General features: G+C 35.3%; 2 protein-coding genes across 4 annotated transcripts; both read left to right on the top strand.

Annotated features, from left to right (window-relative positions):
* The first annotated feature begins 128 nt into the window (after window positions 1-128).
* LOC111795502 (separase) lies at window positions 129-15,186 on the top strand. 3 transcript variants are annotated; one of them, XM_023677985.1, is made up of 27 exons: window positions 129-810; window positions 1,053-1,230; window positions 1,321-1,434; window positions 2,928-3,062; window positions 3,152-3,615; window positions 4,196-4,304; window positions 4,386-4,511; window positions 5,301-5,591; window positions 5,667-5,783; window positions 5,879-6,100; window positions 6,226-6,336; window positions 6,513-6,656; window positions 6,757-7,125; window positions 7,221-7,310; window positions 8,985-9,248; window positions 9,344-9,467; window positions 9,559-10,293; window positions 10,633-10,870; window positions 11,307-11,409; window positions 11,913-12,110; window positions 12,327-12,364; window positions 12,449-12,675; window positions 12,762-13,005; window positions 13,184-13,583; window positions 13,750-13,989; window positions 14,099-14,186; window positions 14,300-15,186. In XM_023677985.1, exons 1-27 carry the CDS (start codon window positions 173-175, stop codon window positions 14,812-14,814), a joined length of 6,522 nt encoding a protein of 2,173 aa, XP_023533753.1. In that variant the 5' UTR covers window positions 129-172; the 3' UTR covers window positions 14,815-15,186. The 3 variants fall into 3 exon arrangements, with proteins under 3 accessions (XP_023533753.1, XP_023533745.1, XP_023533736.1); XM_023677977.1 differs by having other exon boundaries at window positions 12,446-12,675; window positions 12,765-13,005; XM_023677968.1 differs by having other exon boundaries at window positions 12,446-12,675.
* A 3,290-nt stretch (window positions 15,187-18,476) lies between these two features.
* Window positions 18,477-20,875, top strand: LOC111802756 (probable WRKY transcription factor 9). The gene is made up of 5 exons (XM_023687248.1): window positions 18,477-18,686; window positions 18,956-19,096; window positions 19,200-19,562; window positions 19,635-19,748; window positions 20,264-20,875. The coding sequence occupies exons 1-5, from the start codon at window positions 18,483-18,485 to the stop codon at window positions 20,873-20,875; spliced, it is 1,434 nt and encodes a 477-aa protein (XP_023543016.1). The 5' UTR covers window positions 18,477-18,482.
* The last annotated feature ends 371 nt before the right edge of the window (window positions 20,876-21,246 follow it).

Below are 21,246 nucleotides of genomic sequence, written 5' to 3'. Positions count from 1 at the left end.
AAAAAAAAAAAAAAAAAAAAAAAAAAAAAAAATTCAAAATTAATTAAATTGGCGGGCTTCTCCATTGGCGCCCTAAGAAGAAGCTCAGTCCGTCTCCATCTGGCGTCTGCTCCATCTCTATGCTTCTTCTTCTTCTTCTTCTTCTTCTCTAACTCCCTTTCCCTCCACGGCAATGGCTTCGCCCTCGGAAGCCTCTATCATCTCCATCCTCGAAACAGCAGATTCCAAGGGCATCTTCTCTACTGTTTCCGATTTCCTCCGACCTTTCTCCGATATCAAAAATCCCAAGAAATCCAAGAAATCAGCCAAGCCAAGCGACGATTCATCCGCAATCCGTTCCCTCGCCAAGAAGTTTCTCACTTTTCTCAATCGAGCTCTCTCCATTCTACCCAAGCGCCTCAGCGAGCCTTCCAAGCTGGGCAACGATCTCGAATTGGCCCTAGAATTCTTTGAAATCTATAAGCTCTGCTTGGCTTGCTTGGAATCTTTGACGTCGCAGCTCTCTTGTAAACCCTATACCGTCGATGTCCAGAGGGTTCGAATGGTGCATTGTATGGAGGATTGGGGACTCTTCAAGGACGCTGAGGCAGAGGGCTTTAGGATTTTGGAGAGGCTGAGGGTTATTGACCGTACATCTGACTGTCGTGTTATTCATGATCGGGACAAAGGTGGTGGTGATAAGGATTTTTGTTTGTTATTCGCGGAGGTTGTTGTAACACTTGTTAAGTGTGCGGCCAGTGGTCGTAGTAAGGAAAGTGGCGACTATAGAAGGCTTCTTGGATTGGTGGAGGAGGTTAGACCATGGTTCAGGTGAGAACTTCACTATTTAAGTTTCATATATGATTACTGTTCTGGGTATCTTATAGCTAGATTAGAGCACATTATATTGTTGAATTAACGAGAAGTGCATCGTTGCTACAAGAAAGGTGTATGTATCCAATAGTTGGTAGTGCAGAAGTTCCTGTGATTGCTGGCTTTAAACTAGCCAGACCCTTAATTTTTAATTAGAAGTAGATACTTTGTTTATCTGATACACGCATTCGTTCTAGCAGGTTACTAGATGCTAAAGTATCTGAGAAGACTCAGAGAGCTTTGGCCACATATCTAGGTAAATGTACTATTTTCTTGGTAGAGGAGCTAGATTATTTCGGTGAGAGTCTCGTAAGTCTCTTCTGCCGCATAACGTTTGCTGAATATGCCAAGTCATCTCTGAAAGATCAGATTTACAAGGTGGTGCATCGATCTCTTGTTTTTTGTGTCTTTTTTGTGGGTATTACATTATCTGTTAACATTGTTCTTTATTCATTATTCTCCGTGCAGTTAGCCCGTCGGATATGTTCCACTCTTTTCTCTCTACAACAGGAACAACATTCGTCTATGCTCATCATGCACATATTAATATGTGTCCTGAAGTCTCTTACCCTAGAATGGAAGGTAGTGTTAATGAAGAATTATTGGTGAAAAATTGTCCAACTAGTCATGCAAAGCAGAGTTTTCATTGAGTGTACATTATCTTGAACAAATGCTCGTATGGATCCATCTAATAAGAATACCTCAATAATGCAGTAAAGGGTGCCATTTTTGAATTAAGTTTGACTTTATTTTATTTGTGCATTTTCTTTTATATGCTTCTGTTATTGTGTTACATAATTTTGTCTAATGGTAGAAGAGAGTGGGTGCTTCCCTGAACCAGAGGTTGTGTTGATCATTTTTTCCGAGAGAGGAACAGCAGAATAGCTATTGTCTTATCTAGCTTTTCCTTACCCTCTAGTTGCAAGAACTATCAACTTCTTACCATCTGGTTACCACAACAGTCGATTTCTTCCCAAATCCTTAGATAAAATGGTTTTCGCTACTGATTGGAACATAGCACATTAAGGGATCAGAAAGAAATGAATAAAAGAAAGTATGCTTTTTCTTATTCCAGGAAGAAACCAAGCAGAGAGCTCAAGTGAGAGATAGTCAAGTCATATATTGACAAATATTTTACTTAAGCACATTATGACATGTCAAATTCATTTTTGAGTTGTAGGTTAGGTCAGGGAGTTGAGCTGTGTCATGAGTTGTGTTAGTTCAAAAGTCATTAGACATGTTGGGTCGTATACCAATTTGCCAAATTGGCTCAATGGCGTTGCAATTTGTTGGCCTTAACCTAAAATATCGTGACATGATGGACCTTGACATAGGAAGATGAAACCTCTATTTCGAGTAGAGTCTTAGTGTTTGGCATCATGCTTAAAACATGTGCTGTGCTTGTGATACTAAGTGTTTTGTTGGTTATTGTTTTTTTAATCAAGACTAGATACATTTACTTTTAAGAAACTGAAACGTATCAAGCATAAAAACGTATAGAAACTAGACAATAGAAGGCAAGAAAATAAACTGATTTCACTGAACAAAATTTAAGGAAATGGTATGAGAAGATAGGAAAGTGATGTTTGAGATGCATGACTTGACGCTTCATTTTATTTTGTTGTTGGAAAATATCATTTCTATTTATGTGTGTTAAACCTGTGAAACAACAAATAATACCTGTACTTTCTTAATGTGTTGAATATATCTCTGTCACTTTTATCTTCTGGGATTGCATAGTGGATTAGTACTTGGGGTCTGCCTATTGAGAGAGTATAAAGTATCCTTAAACTTAAACACACTGCTAGACAAGAAAGAAAGCATGTTATTCCCCTCTTCAAGTTGGGCTGTGGAACTTCCTTCATGTTTGCAATATATATATTTATTTTTATTTAGAATGCATTTGTCTGGTTTATTTGAACGGTAAAATAAATTCCTTTGTTGTCTCTGAATTACTTGTTTTAAGCATATTAGTTAGTACATCCCCAGTGTGAGCTTCTTTTTTTGTTTATCCATATGCTAAGATAAGTATTGCAAATCTTTCTTAAAAGGAACTTTAATGAATTTTCTTTCAGGATGAAACTGAATTGGAAGTTGTTGAGTTTCTTCAACTCATCTGTTATTCTGCAAATAAATGTCTGAGTGCAAGTCCCGAGTGTTGTTGTGCTTTTGCCAAGCATCTTGAGGAAATGGCAGGTGAATTCCACCAGGTATGCTATTCTAGCTTTTAGTTTATGTATCTTCTCCACAAATGTCATTTGCATTTGCCATGTTACCTAATATTAACCTTATTTAATAGGCAACACCTCCATTGGGAATGAATTTGAGGCTTTATGCTGCTGGGTTGAAAATCGTTTCCAAGTTACCCAGAGGTGAAACTTGTGGCTCGGCATTTAGTACTTTACTTGATGATGAAGATACTATACAGAGTTTGGTTAACTTAAATGGTTTCCTGGGGAGTTACTTTTGTATTGGCTGCAGAGAGGGTAATGAGTCCTGCAGCATTGAGCAGAAAGATTTTGTCGGCCAACCATGTTTACACCGGAATTCTAATCATGAGAATGGGGTCCCTTCCCTTCTGAGCTTGAGAGAGGCTTATCTATCCTCTTACTTGGATGCAATTAAGTTCTTCTGCCAGCCACTTGCTGAATCAGTTAATGCCGAGAGAAAAGAAATCCTTGCTGAAGATAAAGCTTTTCCTGTTTTGTATAATATTCAAAATACTTTGCATCAGTTCTGTGATGTCTTTCTTTTTTGTCAAAGGCAAGTTATTTTTGTTTGAAGTGTTTCGTTTATGATCTTATTTATGATATTTGTTGTGCTTGTCTATAAAAGAATAATGGTTCCATTTGCATCTCTTAGCTTATTGAATGATTACTTTGTAAAAGTTTCTGTGTTAACAAACATTCTATTAATTCTGGGTAGGAGGCAGCTTAACTTGCGTTAGCCCAAATTTTCATGTTACCATATGGTTACAGGGGCAAGTTGTAGATGTATGTGAAGTTATGGACAAAATCATGGTGATCACTTATCTGAGATATAAAATATCTTCCAAGTTTCTAGATATATGTTGTAGGTCAGATTATTGTTCTTGCGGTTCATTGGGTTGCCTATAATCTGGCTCAAATAGCCATAGTTATTTTTAGAGAAAAATTGTCTACATCAATTAACTTTCTATTGTCTTTCTTGAATTATGAGTCAAATAAAGTTATCCATTCTTAGTTTATGAACTATTGAATTTTTTGTCTGTTGATTAGGATAGAGTTCTACTTAAGTTCATTTCTCAAGTAATTTTTGCTCTGTAATAGATTTTTTTACCTCTCTTTTCTATTTCTTGTTTCAGGCGTGCATATGATGCTAAGAGCGATGGATGTGATGAGAATGTAAATATGCTATTAAGCATTGTTGTGGCTGCTTTTACCCTGTCTTTTAGAACAAGGCTGGAAATGAAGGTTGCCACAAGTTCTGGGGCACATTAATTAGTTTGAAATGATTGCAAATTACCTAATTGGTTTTTCTTTTCTTATTCACAGAGGAGCACGGATTTGATTAAGGATGTTATCTCAAGCAAATGGGTTCAACCTTTTGCCTTGAAACGTTTATTTGCTTCTCTTAACAACATTGGCATTATTTTATTCAGAAATAAGCAAATAGGAGAGGTACGTTTTTTTTCATATCAGATAGATGTTAAATGTGATTTTGGTTTATAACAATATAATATGGAAACCCTGGTTTACATCATGAAATTGCAAAATGTTGGATTGTTTCCTCTAAGAAAAAAATATTATCAAGCGTGCAATTTTTTTTTCTCTTTTTGACTTTTTTAGAAATGAAAACGTTGATGGCACTGGAAACCAGTAGTTACTATTAACTTAAATATAAATAGAAGTATGTAAATAAGCACAAAATATAAGTCAAATGTAAAAAGTTATTATGATTTAATAATAACATGATCCAATCTAGTTAATGTGGACTCATAGTGTTCGTGAACAATAATTCAATTAATTATTACCTGTCCATAGTATTTCCCATTTGTCTTTGACATTAATTTGTACTATGTGATTGACATATACAATGATGAGAGTTCATTGTTGTACTTGTAGTCATGTCAGTGATGCATATACTTTTTGTTCTATAAGAATATCATGTGAAATTAATTTGCCCCCGGTATCAATATTCTTTATTGCCTCATTCTTTACATATTTTTAGTGGAAGATCTTAAAAGAATTTCTTCCAATGATGCTTAGATCCTATAAAATGTTATTTTCATTCAAGAAGTTAATAATTTGTCCTGTGCAAGTTATCATCATATTTAGGTGTAACTTCCACATTTTTCTTCTACCCAAGCCCCAATGTTGCTAGATTCCCCCTGGGTGTTAGAATAAAATAGGAAGAATCTGATGAACTTATAGCTAATATTTACCTCGCCATATTTCTCATATGTACAGGCCTCAAAGGCGTTGAAGTTGTGTTGTAGAGCATCGTGGACCTGCGTCAAACAATTTTGTGAGATATTTGACAAGTCCAGGCCATCAGATAATGAATTTTCTGAAAATTCCGTTCTAATTATGTTTAATGAAGTGATTATGAGAAGTGCTTTCCTTGTTGATATTCTCTATCAACGTGGCATGTGTAAGGTAGAAAAAGCAATGACTGAGATTCTTACGAACTGGTCTGCGGCTGCAAAATTATTTGATGAGCTGCCAGCTCCCGTGCAATTGGTGAAACAATGGGTTAAGGTAACGTCAAAAGTCATTCAATATATTAAGTTACTACATATTTTCCCTCGGTGCTGATTTTAATACTTTTCTCAGATGCAATGCAAGTATCATAAGAATGCAGATCCCAAAAAAAGCACACCAACCTTGAATTGTTTATTGCAATCTTCTGAGACGGTGTCAAAAGCTAAAATTGGTGTTCTCTTGGAGCAGGTTAAGTTATTTGTTCTTTGTTCACTTGTAATTAGTTTTCCTTAATTTCTTCCTCTATTAAATTGTTTGATAGTGTTTACTTGAATATTGTACAGGAACTCGTTGAATATGAGGAAATGAGTGGTCTATATCCAGAATTTTGTCAATCCTTACAAATGAAGATCTTGAGTATCCTCCTAACGGATACGTATATTACACCAGATCATAGACTTGAAAAGGCTAGAGTGTTAATGAAAAAGGCAAGGGTATTGAGGCTTTGTGAAACTGTATGTTTAGACGGTTGCATCCAGTGTTTATCAGAAGCAATATCTACAATGGTAAGTTTGTTGTTGTTGAGATGCTTCATGTTTTCTATCAATTTAAATATTTGCAGAAGAACCGCTTACTTGTTTTTGAGTGGGAAATACATTATACAATTGACATGTTGCAGTGATTGAAACAGAATGAGATATCTGGTGGAAGTCGCAGCTTTGGAGTTCTTCATTCTCATCAGTTAGCTGTGGCATATTGCTTACGTGCATTCTGTACTCATGAGACTGTACCAAATTCAAAGGTGTTAAACGCATGAAAGGCTAGTCTCCTATATTGAGTAATTAACACTTAGTAGCTTTGTTGGTTCCTGTTTATTTTTTGAAAGGCTGTTTCTCTCCCACACTCTTTATAGTCTTTGCCTCTTTCTGATTTTTTATTTTTTATTTGTAAAATGGTTTTCGGGTGACAATAAAGTAGCAAGTTCAGCAAGATATTGATTCTGCATTGAGCATATGGTTGGAAATCTCAAGTCTGAATACCTTGCCAGATGATCAACGATTGATACTATCTGAGTATATGTTGCTGCTATTATGTAATGCTTTTGATTTGTTATCAATCAAGGTTTGTCTCTTTGTTAGATTTTTATTGTTTTCAATTATTTTACCAAATGGGTAACGTTAATGTTCAGGTTAATTATTTTATTATTTGGGTGTACCTTCAGGGTTGCGTGGATTACTACGATAACATATACAGTCTCATGATTAGATTATTCAAATGGAAAAATGTTCCATTGGAGAAGCTGATGGCCACTCTGTGGGAAAGCAGAAGAATGAGTCACGCAATGTGCATTGCACCAGCTAACGAGTTAGTTATAGCACAGCTATCTGAGCATCTTGGTGACCTCCCCAAGAGTTACGATTTTTGGACAAACTGTCTGAAGACATTGCCAGGCATGCTTGTCGGATTCCAGCAGAATTTCTCATTTTTATGCTCAAATTATACCCAGACATCTTGTGAACATGAAAAGTCTAGTCGAATGCATGTGACGGTTGATGAGGTTAAAGAAGCTGCGTTGAAACTCATATCTCATGTATTTCTCTCAAGTCCCAAGTAATCTCCATAAAAGTTGTAGGTTGTAATTGCTGTATGCGATCCACTCTTTTTCTTATGTTACTTCTCTTGCAGATTCCTGCATGCAAAAGTTCTATTTTCTCGGCTGGATATCTTTACTATGATTTGTGTGAAAGACTTATTTCAGAAGGTTGTCTTACTGAGGTAAGTCCATCCAATCTGTTGTGGTAGAGAAAGTTACAGGGAATGAGGTCATATGATTCTTTCAGATTTTAACTTTTATGAATCTTTATATTTGAACTTTCATACCATCTTTCTGTATGGGGTGAAACTTTCCCAGTCTCGTACCATGAATGAATAATATAAGTAAGTTTGTTCAAGACTTTAGAGGAGGAGTTAATCCAATTTACCCTTTACTGCTTATGGCTTCTGTCTTTAATTACTAATAACAGATCTTCCATGTAATTCACTTTTTGGTGATTGGGAGCTTTTATCTCCCTTATTTTATTCATCAATGAGATTNCGTCCCTTTAAAAAAAAAAAAAAAAAAAAAAAAAAGCACACATACGTACACAGCAACTTTCTTCTGTCCAAAGTTCCCCAAAAGTGTGGATGAAATCAACAGATACTCCCGAGAAGAATATAATGTATAGAGTCAGGTTGTAGTTGAAAATACTGTAAAAGAAAAAAAAAAAAAAAAAAAAACTATTTATCCATTGTGACTATGCGGACTAGTTTTATATTTGTTTATGGATGGTTAAAAGATTTTTTTTTAGTCATCAGCTTAACCTTTTAGGTTTAGTAGTTTAAGGTCCTCTTAGGTGGGATTCAAACTCTTTTCTTTTCTCTCAATTAGCATTGATAATCACTTGTTTGATCTTGTGAATGGAAGATTAAATTTGCCATAACCTAAAAGCTTAGCGGAAGTTTAATGATGTTTGATGTATGAATCAACGTAAATAGATTCTGCCTTCCTACTTTCAATTCATGTTCATTCCTTTCCAATCTTGAATTCTATGTTGCTCTTATGTTATGTCTGATATAGAGTTTGAGTTTAGATTGTTTCATTGGAAAAAAAAAATGAAATATTGAAAAAGAGGAATAAACCCATGCTAAGGAAGTTTTAATTGGAAACAAGGAAATCAAATAACATCAAAAGAGGAAGAACACAGCCTAAAGGCCTTACGGATGAGGAATCCCTAAGCCTAAACTGGAGGATCATAAAATAATCTAGATTGATGAGCATTTTCTGTATATCACACACACACACACACACACATATATACATATTCATAATATAGCCAATGATGGCAAAAAATAACCACAAGAACCATTGGTAGAAAGCTTTGACAATCTGGTCGTAGTTACTAGAAGAGGCTTAGAGAATTTGGTCCAGGAAATAACCACAAGAACAAATGTTCGCAAAAATAGCCAGTGTCTGTTTCCTACAATTTTGTTTTTAGATTTCTTTCTTACCAAAAACTCCATAATAAGGCCCTAATAAACTCAGCCCCAATGTTTTATCTTTTTTTGAAAATGCCTTCCTAGACAAAGAAGACGGACCATTGGTATTGCTAGGAAATGTAGGCAAGTGAAATCTGACAAAAACTTAGAGGCCAAAGAACCGCTGATAAAAGGTAGTCTTGAGTTTCATTGTCTGCTTCACACAGCACTAGCTCTTAGAATTCCTGTTTTGGACTTGGTGTGAACCAGTAGTATGTATTTAGCATCCAGGAACTGCTTAACAACTTTCCTTCTTTCCCCTGGGGATATTATAGTAATTTTCCTGGAAATGTTCCTTGCCTTTATTGCAAATCTTGTCTATCGATAGATATTTTGGCTATTCATCTTCTAATTACTTGTATCTGTACATAATAGGCTCTCTTATGTGCAAAAGAAGCTCATCGTCTACGCTCTAAACTATTTCAAGAGAAATTTACCTACTCTGTTGAGCAGCATCCTGAAAAATTTTGTGAAATTACTCATGCTAGTCAGAAGCCTCCATATGGCATTAAGAATCTCCGGAAAAGTGGATCTGTTTCTCGCAATATATGGTCATTTGATAAAATATCATGGGATGTTGAAGGCTGCTATCTTAGTCCTTTTAACGTACTTCAGTGTTATCTTGAAAGCACTCTTCAGGTACAACTTTTCTTTAATGTTAAAACAGGAGTCACTGTATCCCTCAACTTCTAACATATTTCATATGGGTATGCTATTACTTCCATAACATCCAGGTTGGGCTTGTTCATGAGATCATTGGAAATGGTTCTGAGGCTGAAACACTTTTACAGTGGGGAAAAAGTATCTCCTGCTTGCAAAGCTTGCCACTTTTTGAAGTTGCTTTCTCCTCTGCTTTAGGTATATAATATGAATTGTTTGGTTGGTTTCATGTTCCTGTGGATATTGTTTGTCAAATGTATAATAGGCAATTGTTGTGTACTTCTGGCAGGAAAAGTATACAGAAAGAAACAGTTATGGAGTTTGGCACAAAAGGAACTTGAAGGAGCCAAACAGATATTGACGGATAACATTACTTCTTGTTTGAAGTGCAGATTGGTGCTTGAAGTAATAGTTGATCAGTATCTTGGGGATTTGTTTCGAAGTATGTATGTAAATGGTAATGGGAATACATCTGAAGAGCTATTAATAAATGCAGAAGAGTTGTATAAGTTAGCTCTTGAGAAACTGAATCTTTCTGGATGGAAAAATTCCATTAGTTGTCCAGATGAAGAAAGTCATCTTTCATCTCTGACAATTCCAGTGGAAAGGGCGAAGGCCAGAAAGGATGGAAGAAAGAGTAAAAAGACTACAAACGCTCCTAGGTCTCTACAAATGGATCAGTGTGTAAATCCCCAAACGAATGTGAGACTGACTCGCTCTAGATGTCGGTCGATTCAGGGGCAAAGCACAAACATTTCTAATGAAGTGGAAGTTGACCTTACTGTGCATTTGAAAAGCAACGTTCCTGATCTTTCTGGTGCTTCTGGCCAGAAGCAAATGCATTTGCAAGTAAATTGTTGCACACCTACTTTAGGATGTGGAGCATCATGCAAAAATGGGAAAGTTGGATGTTGGCAATGTCTCCAAATGGAAATAATGGAAGCAGGACAAATAAACAATTTTATATATCTCAAGTGGGAGTTTGCTCGCAGACGGCTTTTGTTGAGGCAACTTTCTGGCTTAGGTATCAACAAAACTTAAGATCATAAAAGTCTTTAGTTTAATGCTTAGCATACCTACAAACACTTTTAGTTGCTATAACCCATGCGATTAAACAGATATTTATTGTCAAAATTTTATGATGCAGAAGTTCCAAACCTTTTTCCTTGCCAATTTCAAACAAATATGTCAATGCTCATTGCAGTAAACGTTTAGTTTAGACTTGAGTTATCTGATCTCCTAGTTCAACATGGCCACTGTTTTGCTACATTTTGCATCAAACATCCTTCCTTACCCATTGGGTGTGTGGGATTATTTTAACTCTACTTGTATTTTCACTGCTCTCTCTGTTGTTTGTTCCTAGGTAAGTGCTCGGGGATTCGTGGTCAAATTCATCAAACACATGAAACCATTTTGAAAAGCATGTCCATCTTAGTGAGCCGAAATCTATTCTCTCAAGCACATGGTGTTGTTGAACCCGTGGTTTTGCTTGATTTAGTTGGGAAGGAAGTCCCTGGAGATATGTTTGCAGTTGAGAGGGCATCAGTTCTCTATAACATTTGCTGGTTCGCTTTGAAGAGTTACAAGTATGATGATACCAAGTATGTATAGTTAATCTCTTAATGGTCTATATGTACCACGTAACCACTTATATCTGTTGTATTCTCTCTTATCTTATCTTTTGTATGAAAAGAAATTGCAATCTTCAAATTGTGAACTCTCCAGTCCACCATCCTGTTGTTGATATTTAGTACTTTAGTGAAAATATGTTTCCCTTCAATATTGGATAACAATGAATTTTTGGGGAACAAAGTCATTTTGAATCGTGCATATACATAATACAACGTTGCCCCACTTAGGATAACAAAATTTTACTCTTGCTTTGGAGTGAGGACCAGATGTATTCTTAGATAACACACCAAGTTAATATAAAATTTCAACTTCTGCATTTTAGAGTTTTTGCTAAAGCATAGAAATATTAGCTTCTTCAAATCTGTAGCTACGGCATAATTCCCTTTGCTGTTTACTCCTTGGCAGGATTATTTGCTGCCCATTGTCTCAGGTTCAGTCTAAAACGTTGGTTTCTTGGCTGATGGTTGCCCTTGTACTCTGCTGTGAGGTTCCTGTTCTTTTTCAGAAGGTCTATTGCTCTGTCATATCCACTTTGAACGTTTAATTTTTTTTTTTCCTTCTAGTCTTGGAAATTAACCAATATGTTTCGTCTCTTTTCCTCGTTAGATATATTCTGTATTTAATTAGTAACCGTACATCAATATGTTTCGTCTCTTTTCCCTTTGAGGATTGTTTATTCTTTCACAACCCGTTTGTCTATGATTTTTCATGTTGTATATTATTCACGCATCCCAAATTTTCTAAAGATATCATATAACTGCATATGAAGTGTTTATACGAGATTCAATACTTGTCATTTAGATGAATTTGAACTCCATTACAGTTTCAACTTGAATGATGGGGGTTTTTCGTGATGGATGAAAAATTGTAATGTGGAACAATGCCTAATAAATTAGATTCTTTTTTCCTCGAACCCTTCATTTTTTTATGCTTCTGTAAAAAATTTCCTCCTGTTCTGTACATTATGTTATTTCTTGGTGGTTAATTTTGATTTCTCTTAATGGGGAATAGGTTTCGAAGTTGCTAGCTGTTATACATGTGATTTCTTCATCAATTGAGCTATTATCTTTGCCATCTTCCAACAAAATACTAACAGACAGTCATTGGGCTTCATATTTTCACCAAGCTTCGATTGGAACTCATCTTAATCATCAGTTCTTCCCATATACGACTGGAAGATCATGTATACAGGACCTTAATTTTGCAAAAGTACGCTGTTACTTACATTTCTTTTTTGTATGCTTTTGTAGTTCTTTATGCTATTCTTCCCATAACTGGATTGCTACATATGTTATATTCTTGATTTCTTTTTTGTCCTTTTCTCTCTTTATTTATTTTCTTTCATGCACTTCTTGATTGTTGAATGCTTGTATGCTATATTTGAAGTATGGGCTCATATATGGATTTGACGAAGTTTATTTTCAGGGTTTCGATACAGGAGAACAAACAGTGAAGTTATTTAGGTAAATAGCATTCACGTTTGAATATCATTCACAACGTCAAATTCTTAACCAAGTTTCGTTTTTTTGGCTTTAATGATGTAGAAGGGGATCTTTTTCTAGTCAAGATCTTGAAGAATATGTGAGAAAGTTCTTTGATGGCCTTCCTTGCGTGGCTATGGTTTGTATTAGTTTGATTGGAGGAGATCTTGCTTGTTTACTACAACAAATTCTCCATTTTCCTTCATCTGTCCACGCATGGATCCTGGTGTCGCATTTAAATTCCAAGCGTCAGCCACTTGTTTTACTACTGCCCGTGGAGACAATCTTAAAAGGTACTGTAGCTGGAAACTCGTACCATATTACATAGTAATATTTGTATCCTAAGTTGTAATGTGCTCAATTACTTTTTTGTTGGTAGAAGATTCAGAAGCTTATTCAAATCCTCAATCAGATGATATCTGTGAGAGAAATGATTCGACTAAACATTGGCAATGTCCCTGGGGTTCCTCAGTCATTGATGAAATCGCACCATCATTCAGAACTATATTAGAGGAGAATTATTTATCATCTTCAGTCTTTCCTTCAGAGGATACAAAAACAAATAGGATGTTATGGTGGAAACGGAGAACAAAGCTTGACGATTGCCTTGGTAAATTATTGGGGTAGGTTACGTCTATACTTTGATTCAGTGATTTTGGTCATTATTATAAATTTTCCCTTCTTTGATGAGTTTACCATAGACTTGAAAATTTGTTTCTTCATTGTAACAATTATGTTTTCTTTTTCCCTTCCTTCACTTGACCATTTTATCCGTCGCCTTTTATTTTGCTTCTTTAACAGAACTATTGAAGATTCATGGTTGGGCCCTTGGAAATATATTCTTTTGGGGGGCTGGTCAAACAGAAAGCATGTTGATTCTGTACTCAATACATTGGTGCTGAATTTGAAATCCAAATGCAAAATGGACGTCAATGAGGGTCTTCTGAAAATTATTTTAGAAGGTTCAGAGGACGTTTTAGTGGGATTTGATTCAAAATTGTATTGGAGGAAAGGTTGCTTCGTTGGTAGAGCAAGATTTTATGATAAAGAAAAGTCTAATCCTTTTCAAAATGCATTGAATGGAGTGGACAAACTTTCTACATTGGCCTTAAAATTAATACAGGATGCAAAAAAAGAGCTGGAAGGGGAAGACGGTACCAGCAGAGAGCCCATAATTCTTGTCTTGGACTATGATGTGCAGGTACCTTCATTCTTTATCAGAATCATTGAATTTTGCGAGTACTTTTGACTGAGAGCCTTGTCTCCTTGTGAATTGCTTGATAAAGTATAATTGAAGACAAAACTATTATTTTAAATTGTTTAGTCATTCTTCTATCTATTAATTGACGGGTCGATGAATTTACCAGATGCTTCCCTGGGAGAATATACCTATACTTAAAAACCAGGAGGTTTATCGCATGCCTTCTGTTGGCAGTATCTGTGTAACACTAGATGGAAGATTGCATCAGCAAGAGCAAGATAGTGGGATCATTGCTACCTTTCCTTCAATTGATCCCTTGGATGCTTTTTATTTATTGAACCCTAGTGGTGATCTCAGCAGCACACAGATTGAATTTGAAAATTGGTTCAAAGATCAAAATTTGGAGGTAAGCTTTTCTTAATTTCTCCTTATGTAATGGTTGCCTTATTTTATATTTTGAAATTATTTCCAATGAACCATGATCCTTATCATAGAAGGTTTTTTTTTAATAACAGGGGAAGGCTGGATATGCACCCAAATCTTCAGAGTTGATTGAGGAACTTAAAAGCCGCGACCTCTTCATATACTTCGGTCACGGGAGTGGTAAATTCTCGACTCTATCATGTTAAGTTGGCCTTTCGTTCTGAGACTTCCATTATCTTTCATGGTTTTTTGCTGTACTCTTTTGCTAACGTGGAGTGGTGGTGGGGCTACAGGAGCACAATATATTCCCAGGCATGAGATTCAAAAACTGGATGCCTGTGCTGCAAGTCTTCTAATGGGATGCAGCAGTGGTTCCCTGACATTAAATGGTTATTATGTCCCACAAGGGATTCCATTATCTTATCTGAAGGCAGGGTCTCCTGTCATTGTGGCCAACCTATGGGAAGTGACTGACAAGGACATTGACCGTTTCGGGAAGGCAATTCTTGAAGCTTGGTTGAGAGAAAGGTCATGTTCTCTTCCTAGTTCTGTTCAGTGTGATATCGTTACAAAAGAGTTGGAGGCCATGAAAATAAGCTCTAAACGTGCAAATAAGAAAGTGGCAAGTAAAAGTCTACCTACAGCATGTGAAAGTACTTCAAGTAGAGACCATTCTGTTCATAGTCGAATGATTGGTTCATTCTTGTGTGAGGCTCGGGAAGCTTGCAATCTACGTTACTTAATCGGAGCATCGCCAGTTTGTTACGGTGTTCCGACAAGCATAAGGAAGAAGAAAGAGCTGACATAAATAAAAGGAGTTGACCCAACTTTCAGCAATAGAACTGAGATAACCTTCCATGCAACAGGCTTGTGAAGCTCTGATACTCCATTTCTTTAGTTTCTTGTTGCATCATCCCAATTCCCAGCAGCAGGAGCAGGTATCATAAGACAAAAATGTGTATCCTGTTGAGTGATGCAACATGGCCTTGGAAGCCCCGAGTTCCATGTCAGAGCTGCAATACAAGAAAGCATGCGAAGGTAACAAACTGTAGGTCTATAGCAGCAGCCATCCTTCCTGATTGTTCTGATAGATTTCAATATCAACATTGTCTTTAAAAGTTATGTCCACAATCTTCCTCTATTAAAGCTGTTTGATTGTAAAGAACTGAATAACGTTCAATTCTGTNAAAAAAAAAAAAAAAAAAAAAAAAAAAAAAAAAAAAAAAAAAAAAAAAAGAATGTAAAAGAAAATCATACCTTAATCAAGATTTATTTGGATTATAACATGTTTTTCACGCTCGACACTGATTAATTTCTAAACCTCATAAATTTTTTTGTATTGTTTTGTTAGTGAACTTTTAACTTTTTATCTAAGAAAGATCCGTGAATTTTTTAATCTTATATATAATATATTTATGATATATTTGACCTTTTATAAAATTAATATATAACATAAAATTAAATTTTCTATTCTTAGACATTAAAATTTGAATTTAATATTTAAATGTTGCTTTGTAGATGTGTTGAGTCATATCAACCAGCTAATACTACCTTAACTATAATATTATTATTACATAGAAAAAATTCAAACATAATTTTGTAGTTATTATTTGAAAACACCTAAAATAATATCTCCTAAACTATGATGTACAATTATAAATATTATTCATAAAAACTATTTATTATATTGAACTCAAAGTCAAAGCAACTTATCAAAATAGCCTTTAATATCACTTAACCTAGTCATGCTTTTCTTAATCAAATAAAATTTGAATGACTCTTATATCCAACAATTTTTTTTTTTTTTTTAAAAAGGGTTCAATAAGTGGTTCGAGATTGGTCAATAACAAAACAAACTAAAAATCAACAATTTGAGCATAGTTCGACTTGTATTTAACTATACATTCTCGAGTAAAAGGTCAGAAGTGAGAGATGTGGGGCATGATGCCTAACACTGACTCAAGTACTTGCTACACTTCTTGAAAAAAAAGTCGTCTCGGTGTCGAATTTACTGTATGAACATGAATTGAATTCTATTTATCTAACCCGGACCATAAAATCCCAATAGTTTAGGAAGAGAAAAGATTTAAAAGAATAATTTGGCTCTTCAACTTTGGTAAGAATCCAATATAGTTGTAAGTTTTAGTCCAACCTATTTTCATATACCAAATATTAGACTTCACACATGTCACTTAAACCATACAACTCCACATGTCCTCTTCTATAAAATATATCTCAAATATAATATAAAACTTTAATCATCAAATTTTAAATTTTTATTAAAAAAAATCATACCCAAAATATGATTTACATATATACCCATGACACGAATAGAATACTGGCCAACCTAATACCGGAGCAAGCTTGAAATTGGTCGAAAGTTACAATTCGAGAACAAATTCAAAAACCACTAGACGTCTTGTGGGACAACTTCATCGAGGACGTTGAGACTTTTCGAAAAGATAATTTCTTCTTTTGGGTCTAACCCGCACTAAAGATTAAGGCGTACTTGGACAACATATATATTTTGGATGGTGGAACATAAAGAAGGATGAGGAATTCAAACTAAACCTCTCAGCTACTAATGTCATAAATAAAGTCAGTTGAGCTATATTCAAATTGGTTTTTGACGTAACTATAATTGTCACTCTCACTCACTACATCGTTTTTGTATAGAATAACCGTTTACATTCAATTTATTAACAAAAAAAAAAAAAACGATACGATATCATGATTAAAAGTTTGTAGTTAACGGGACGAATCCTTGATTTCCACACTAACCTTTTCTTCGAAGAAAAAAAAAAAGCAAAAAAATATATAATAAGGTCATCCTTAATTAAAAAAAAATATATATATGTTAATGAATATCATAGGTTATGCAATAATGGAATAGATTTCACATAATTATTTAATATCCATAGATCTAGAAATGAATGCTTTCATATGGACATAGGCTTATACATATATCACATTATTTAATTCTTTTCTACTTACCCAAAACATATTTCACTATGACATATGTCATCTATTATTTAAATATTATTTTCCTTGGTAACGTGAATGGAGGTAGAGCTTATATTAATATACATTCATTTTTTATAATATACTTTTCTTTTTCTAATCTTATTTTATAATTATCCATACCCCTTTATTAAACTTCCTTAAAAAAATAATAATAAATCCAATTTTCTCATCAAATAACAATAATAACCTTAAATTTCGCTAATATTTCTACCAATTTTAAATTACATTAATCGCGCAAATTCGATTGAATAATTTGTTAAAAATTTATAAAATTTTGTAACGTCGAAAAGTTTTATCCATTTAACTTCGTACCCGTCTCTTAGAATTTCAATAAATGCATTTGAAATTAAAATTGCAATATAAAAAGTGGGATTTTATCTTTTAAATAAAAAATATATATATATATATATATATATATATATATATATATATATAAAACATGGGTGTAGAGTTATGAGGTCTTGGAGTTGACCAATTCAAGATGGGATCCCAAGAAGGTTTCTTTTTATTATTATTATTTTACATTTATTTAATTTATTTTTATAATTTGAAGTCCAAACCCAATAAATAATGACAGTGATGCAACAGCTTATTATTATTATTAATTAACATATAATTATTTATTCAAATTTTTATAATTAATATTAATTTGAGTACCCATTAAAAGTTTTTAGATTCTAAATTAGATTTATGGGTTTTTTTTTTAATTTTTAATTTTAAAATTTTAAAAAATAATAATTAAAAAAAAAAACCCAATGAATGGGAGCTTGAAAAGATATTTTAATGGCTACAAATTAATTAGCTCTAATAAATTGTTGGGGCTGCTTAATTAATTCTTAGTTACTGTAATACGGCTGCTAAAGCTTCTCTTAATTACCATATAGTTGAATATAAAAATAACGAGATATAGTAGGAGTAAATTCGAGTTTTCACTTCAAAACTCCGTCAATTATACAACGAAACATAGCCGTCACAACTTTACTTTGCTGTCCCTAGTAATAAATTAAGCGGGTGTGAAATTTTGTATGCCCATCTTAATAAACGAGGTGGTGCATGAGAAGCCTTTCTCGTTCCTGTCCCTGTTCAACTCACGAGGAGAAATCTCTCCTTGCTCCCTCTCTCATTTTTTACTGAAACGGGATTCATCACTCCGATTGAGATGGGTTTTTACAGGGCTCCGACCCTTAAGTTAAATTGATATCTCCATACCTAACGGTACAAAATTAGCCGGGACGGGGGACGGGTTTAGGGTTAGGGGTAAGTGAATTAATAAAGGGAGGGCATTAAAGTCAAAGCGGAGATGCAGGGTTTGTGTGTGTAATAATATAGTTTTTCATAGAGGCGAGAGAATTGACTTTGGTGCATCAAAATTTGTACTCATAACAAAATAAAATGGAGAGAGAAACACTTCATCTTCTTCAATTTCAACACTAGAGATAGAGAGAGAAAGCTATGGAGATTGATCTATCACTCAAAATTGATCATCACAAACAAGAACCGAACCAAGAACATCAAGAACAAGACGAACACGAAGAACACGAAGAACACGAAGCTTATCGAGTTCGAGAAAAAAAGGGAGTTGATGACACTGAAATTCATGTTGCTGCCTCTACTTTGAAAGTATTTTTGCCACAACACAACGTTAATGTAGGAGAGGTATCATTTAAAACCCTTTTTTCTATTCCTTTTTCTCAATTCAATTCATGAACGAGAGAATCAAATCGATGGGTCGGTAGAATTCAAACCTTTGACCTATTCATCGAGAATATATACTTATATCAATTGAATTAGCCCATGTTACTTTGATTCTATCAATTGGGTTATATTCATGGATTTGAAGAAAAATTTGTGTATATCATTTTTACGTTTGATATAAACGATAGATGATCTTTATCGTGTATACATACACGACGTGTTCGGTGTAGATCTCGGAGTTGCAAATGGAGATGAATCGTATGAAGGAAGAGAACAAGATGTTGAGAAAAGAAGTGGAACAAACCATGAAAGATTACTATGATCTTGAGATGAAAATTGCTATCATTCAACAAAACAATCTCCAAAAAAAGGTACCCAAAACCCCAATTCTCGTGTTTTTCAATATCAATATGAGTTTGATACTCGTAATGATTCTATCAGTGAGAATTCGAGCTATGATTTGTTCACACACAGGACTCTCACAACTTTCTACCGAGCCACGAAAATGAAAACAAGAGGGTCGAAGAACCAAATAGAGAGCTCGAGCTCGGAGAAATGGCAAAGAAGAGACGAGTTCGATCGCCATCGAAGGACAACGAAATGAGAGAAAGCGAACTAGGGTTATCATTAGGGCTTCATACAAACAATGATTTGGAAGAAGATAATGATCATAAGGATCAAGAAGAAGAAACAAGAGAAAAGAGCAAAGAACATGTAACATCCAACATGAAGGCAATGCAACAAAGCAAGCCACAAAGGCCTGAGTTGCAAGGAATGGCACCTCCACACAATAGAAAAGCTAGGGTTTCTGTGAGAGCAAGATGTGAAGCTGCCACGGTAAGTTGTTGATATCATAGTAATAGTAATGATATCCATATTTAAATGCCTTTGTGTTGTAATATTTTGTAGATGAACGATGGTTGCCAATGGCGGAAATACGGTCAAAAAATTGCGAAGGGGAATCCATGCCCTCGAGCCTACTATCGTTGCACGGTTGCACCGGGATGCCCCGTTAGAAAACAGGTATTGTTTTTCATACGAAGAGAACTAAAAAAAATTGCATTACAAATAGGGATGTACGTGGGTTGAATTGAGTTGGGTCGAGATCAAAATTTTGAACCAACTTGAAATTTCGAACGGGTCAAGTTGGCTATTTAAACTAGGGAGGTTAAAGATTCGATGACCTGAAAAATCTGATCAACCTAACCTAATGCACATTGTTTGGGTCGAGTAATGAACTTATTTGGATTGGGTTGGGTTCAAATAAATGAAAATTTTATGAATTGAGTTGGTTCATGAGTTCAGGTAAAACTAATTTGGTTCAGATTCAACCCAAAAATTTTAGGGTTAGGTTAAATTGGGTTTATATCAGTTTAAATTAAAAGAATTATAACTCGAACAATTGGGTTGGATCTAAAAAATTTGTCAGAACCGGACTCGACCCAACTCACGAACACTCGTAACTTTAAGATCCTAAGTTGGGTTTCGAGTTGTTTAGGTTATCGAGTCATTTTTTATGTTAAAGTTTGAATTTTTAGGTGCAAAGATGCTTAGAAGACATGTCGATACTGATAACAACGTACGAAGGAACACACAACCATCCGCTCCCTGTCGGAGCCACCGCCATGGCTTCAACGGCTTCGGCAGCCGCTTCGTTTACGCTATTAGACTCCACAAATCTCCCTCTTCCAAACCCTCAAAACCCTAATAATATTCTCAACTCCTCTTCCTATTCTGCAAACCCTAACCACCCCTCCGCCGGGCTCCTCCTCAACCTCACGGCCAACAACTTCTACGCTCCGATGGCCACCGCCTCCACCTCCGCCGCCCATAATTCCTATTATCAAAACAACTTTCAAGCTAATTTTTTTAGTCGTCCCCTTGATGGGCGGACTTGGAAATCGGCGGCGGAGGAGAATAAGCAGCCGCTGGTGGGGGAGAGTGTCTCCGCCATTGCTTCTGACCCCAAGTTTCGAGTGGCGGTGGCGGAAGCCATTTCGTCGCTCATTAACAAAGACGGCAACCTCACCGCACCCAATTCTGTCAAACGCTCTTCTTTTGGTACCGAAAAGGATGGCGACGGCGGCGATAGTGGCGGCGGGAACAACAGTTGGGTTGTCCAATCGCTCTCCACCAATGGTAATCTTTAATTTNTGATCAAAATCTGTATTTATATTTGTAGTTTTCTTTTTTTTCCATGATTTGATTTTCTGATAATAATTATTTTGTAAGAATTCACAGAATTAAAGAATAAATAGGTTTTGGTTCTATGCAAAATTTAAGTCTTTCGAAATCTCTCTGTTCCTGTTTTCTAAAACTTAATCGAGGCCAGAGACTCAAGCATACGTCGCTTGGCCGTAGGTGATGCAAGAACGAATTGACTTAGCTGCACAATCGTAAGTCGATGCAAGAACGAATTGACTTAGCTGCACAATCGTAAGTCTACTGCCATCAAAACTGCAAGTGATAAGTGGTATCACTGTCATGGTCCTACATTTTTTACCGTGCAGCGTCGTGATCA

This window comes from Cucurbita pepo, chromosome LG01 (genome assembly GCF_002806865.2).
Source record: "Cucurbita pepo subsp. pepo cultivar mu-cu-16 chromosome LG01, ASM280686v2, whole genome shotgun sequence".
Taxonomy (NCBI): Eukaryota; Viridiplantae; Streptophyta; class Magnoliopsida; order Cucurbitales; family Cucurbitaceae; genus Cucurbita; species Cucurbita pepo.
This window is presented reverse-complemented; position numbering and strand designations above follow the sequence as displayed.